Raw genomic sequence first — 3899 nt, forward strand, 5'->3', positions numbered from 1 at the left:
ATCCCATCATGTGCTAGGCTGCCTAACTCTAGGTGCAGCATTTGGGAGCTGAGCAGAGGGGCAGGATCACCACCTTTCACTTGCTGGCAGCACTTGCCCTCATGTAGCCCAGGACACCATTCACCTTAGTGGCCAGGGCTCCCTGCTGGTTCTGCCTAGTGTCCAGCAGAACTCTGACTTACTGTCCAGATGGTTGGCACCATCTATGAAAGAGCCTGGTGATTTTTCTCCTCAGTTGCAGAAATTTGCTCTTCCCTTCACTGAGACCCACGGGGATCCTGCCTGAAATGTAACAGTGGCACAGCAGCAGGAAAAAGGGGAGAAAGCATTTGGGGTAGGGAGGCAATGACCACTATGCTGTTGGCAGCACCAACACGATTCTGCATCTCTGTTTCTGCTTGATTTCCATGGTGGAAGTGGACAGCAATGACAGGAGTCCATGGGAGCTGATTTGTGTCCCAGCTGCCACACAGCCCCAGTCTTGCCAGCTCCACCACTGTTGTATTGCTGCTGCTGGTGGGGTGGAGTCTTCCTTGGTGATGGCAGATCCTAGTAGTTACTGGCCTTCCTGTGGGAGGCTCACTGGGTCCCCCCCAGATGGGCTGATGCCACAGGGCCCTGCCGTAGGCTCTGCCAGTTCCTCACCAGATGATGCATGATCCACAATGAAGGTGGAATAGATGCAGCTCTTCTGCCATGGTTGGCACCTCATCCCTGTTGAAGCTGGTTGGGCTGCTGAACTGGGCAGAAAGTATATTACAGGTGTGCTTGCTACGGTGTTTCACTTCATTGAATAATACGAGATTAATTCTCATTTTTCCTGTGTTCCCTTGAACAGCCACAGGAGCCTCGTGCTATTTGGAGTTTTTTTAAAAGCAAATTGAGGTATCACATATGAAGCTGTTCTCCATTTTAAAAAAATCGGGGGATTCAAGTAAAAAAAGATCATGATGTAACTTAAATGTTTCAAAAATCAAGGGTATCACTCAAGGCTATGTGCTGCTATTGGATTGGAGTTTGATTCTTTAGTGTTCCATGTGTTTTCCTTCCTCTGATGAGTTCCTGCATTACTCACAGTGGGATGGTTTGGGACGGGGTCTGATTTTGTGATGTCATCACGCAGTGTCATCACATGCAATCATAATCGGTCCATCTTCTGCTTATTAGGGTCTTTGTCTCTTTTATTAGTAATATCAGGAGTGCTGATTTACGGTCATAAATTTCAAAGATGAAATTTAACACCCTCTATCTGTAAGGACAGAAATATGGAGAAAGCAGCATGGGCAGCATGGGTAGGAACAGCAACGCCAGCAGTCTTGTCAAAAACACAGAGACTTTTTGTTCTAAGTTTTAAGGGATGTTTATTAGGTATTATAAGCAGCAGGCCGAGAGGCAGATGTTGGGCTCCCGGCCCGCCGGAGCCGTGCTGTGACGGCATTGCGGTGCCGGCCTAGTGCCGCCGCCGGGGCCGCCTCTTGCAGGGCGGCGCAGAGTCCTGGGGGCTGCTGCGGGCCTTCCTCTTCGGGGGGCGCCGGGGCCCCCCAGACGAGCGGTCGCTGCCCTGGGAAGAGGGACCCGCTGTGGCCGCCTGCCCTGGCTCCGTGCTGGGCCCTGCGGTGCTGGTGGAGCGGCCTGGGCCCGAGGCAGGAGGCTCCTGATGGGAGGTGCTGGTGCTGGTGCTGGCTGCAGGACTGTCCTCCCTCCCTCCAGCAGCACGGGTGTCCTGGTGGTCCAGCTGGTGGCGGATGGTGGGGCCGTACAGGGCTGCAGCGATGCCGATGAGCCTTCTGACGAAGGGCACCACGTCACCACTGGTGGTCATCTGCAGCGCCTGCACCAAGGCCTCCTGGTCCAGCCCGTGCTGGCACAGGAAGTTCACGGTGGTGCACTGTGCCACGTAGACTTCCCACCAGTCGTCGCTGGACACCTGCTGGATCTCTCCCTGCAGCCATCGGAGCAGGGGTCCGAGGTCTTCCGGATGTTGCTGGAAGAAGGCAGCCCAGACCTCGGCTGGGAAGTTGTGCTCAGCTGGGATGAGCACCGGCTCTGCAGGCCCCTGCTCGTCCTGCAGGCCGTCACCTGAGTGCGCTGCGGGCTGCGGGACAGCACACTCCAGGTAATCCTCGTCCGACCTCACCGAGTATCGGATGGTGGCGACTTTGTGCCCGCATACGGCACAACTCGGTTTCTTCTGTGCCCACCAGACGGCACAGCCGTAGCACAGCTGGTGCTGGCAGGGGGTCACGTAAGCCACATCCTCCCGTACTTGCCCACAGATGGGGCAGGTCCAGTCGGATGTTGCATCCATGGCCCGGGCTGTTCGGTGGGCTGGGGAGAGCTGAGGTCGGGAAGCTGCTCCCCTCACAGGTGCTGCAGCAGGCAGAAAGACGGTGTCACCAACTGCAAAAGACAGAGAGAGGCCACGGTCACTCACTGTCCCAGTCTCTCATCAGCAAACCCTCCCGGTCCCTGTTCCCCTCCTGCCACTGCGGAGGCCATGTCCCCACGGGCATAGGCCAGCCTGGGGAGGGGCCCTCAAGAAGCACCCCCAGCTTCTGGCGTCAGGCATTGCCACGCTGCCCACCTGCGCTGCTGCACGCTCCTCTCCTAGATGTCCCAGACGCCTGCAACCAGCAGGGTCGGGGTACAGCTCAAGAGGCTCTGGGACGGCGGCTGAGTGCTGCGCAAGCAACACCCAGATCACGTTCCAGCTCCAAAACTCGCCCTGTCCACACTCCAGTCCTCGCACACTCGCTCGGTTGGAGGCCAGGCACGAACTGCTGGGCTGGGCTGCTGCGCCCGCATTGGAGCAGTGTGGGCCAAGCAGTCACAATCCATCGCACGGAGATGTCACAGACCAGGGCTTGGCCGTGTTGCTGGGCCTCGCCTTCACTGGGGGACATCACCACCCGTCCCACAGCGACGCCGTCATCCACTGCTTGCTCATCACTATGCGCCAGCCTCACGTGCTGCACGTTTTATTATTCAATAAAATTTCCTGCTTCCCTCTGTCTCTTGAAGTTGGTGATCTTGGAGATCTTTTTCGGCCTTCATGAATCTATGATTTTGTGTTACCCACGATCACTCTGATTTAGATGCTGAGGGAAACCTTTGTTAATGAATTTTCACTGCCAGTGTATGGAATCTGTTTTAAGATTTGTTTATCAAGTAGTTTGAAGAAGGTAAAATAAGAAACAATTTTCTATCCAAGTATTTAGTTGGACATATGCTGCTGGTGTAAAGGAAAGTTACATGGTTTTTTATTATGGAAGATTAAAAATATTTTTTTTTTCTGTTTTTTAGTAAAGTGATGTTTTTATTAGTAAGTATATAAATTTTATTCCTGTACATAACACTGTGCTTTAGCCATTTTCATAAGCCATCTTGGAGTAGATTTATCTTAGAGTAAAAAAGTTACTTCTTACATCCAGTGTCTTGTTTTTCTGTTTTGGAAGAGATACAAAACAGAAGTCAAATGCACATACATCAAGTTATTAGCACTCAGTGGAGAAAATGTAGTGCATTACCAACAACAGTTCAGCTCTAGCTGATCTCCAGACAAAGGTACTTTATGATTCTTACACCTTCACTTGTATGGAGAGCATATCTACTGTCACAGAATATCGCCCAATTGAATGCTGTACTGGCACTATGTAGAAAATGGCACCCACATAAGTGAATGGATGTTTTGTTACTGCTTTCAAAGTGCTACTGAGTATCAGACTTGCCTTGTGACTTGCATAAGGACTGTCCTATTTGAGTTGTGGCTGAATTGATGCTGTCTCCCAGCAAGTGGTTTTGAGGCTTCTCTCTTTCAGCTAGCTTTGAAGGCTCAGGGGCAGCAATTCCTGGCTGAAGGTGAAAATTCTACTGCAAAAAGATGAACTGTCCCCTCGCTA

The 3899-nt window shown here is 52.3% G+C and overlaps 1 protein-coding gene across 1 annotated transcript; it reads right to left on the minus strand.

The window, feature by feature from the left end:
- Positions 1 to 1356: 1356 nt before the first annotated feature.
- LOC146755909 (uncharacterized) lies at positions 1357 to 2398 on the minus strand. The gene has a single exon (XM_085525130.1). The coding sequence runs from the start codon at positions 2306 to 2308 to the stop codon at positions 1451 to 1453; it is 858 nt and encodes a 285-aa protein (XP_085381256.1). The 5' UTR covers positions 2309 to 2398; the 3' UTR covers positions 1357 to 1450.
- Positions 2399 to 3899: the final 1501 nt, after the last annotated feature.

The sequence above is a fragment of the Coturnix japonica genome, chromosome 29, assembly GCF_054131305.1.
Source record: "Coturnix japonica strain WE chromosome 29, WE-NBRP24, whole genome shotgun sequence".
NCBI classification, from domain to species: Eukaryota; Metazoa; Chordata; class Aves; order Galliformes; family Phasianidae; genus Coturnix; species Coturnix japonica.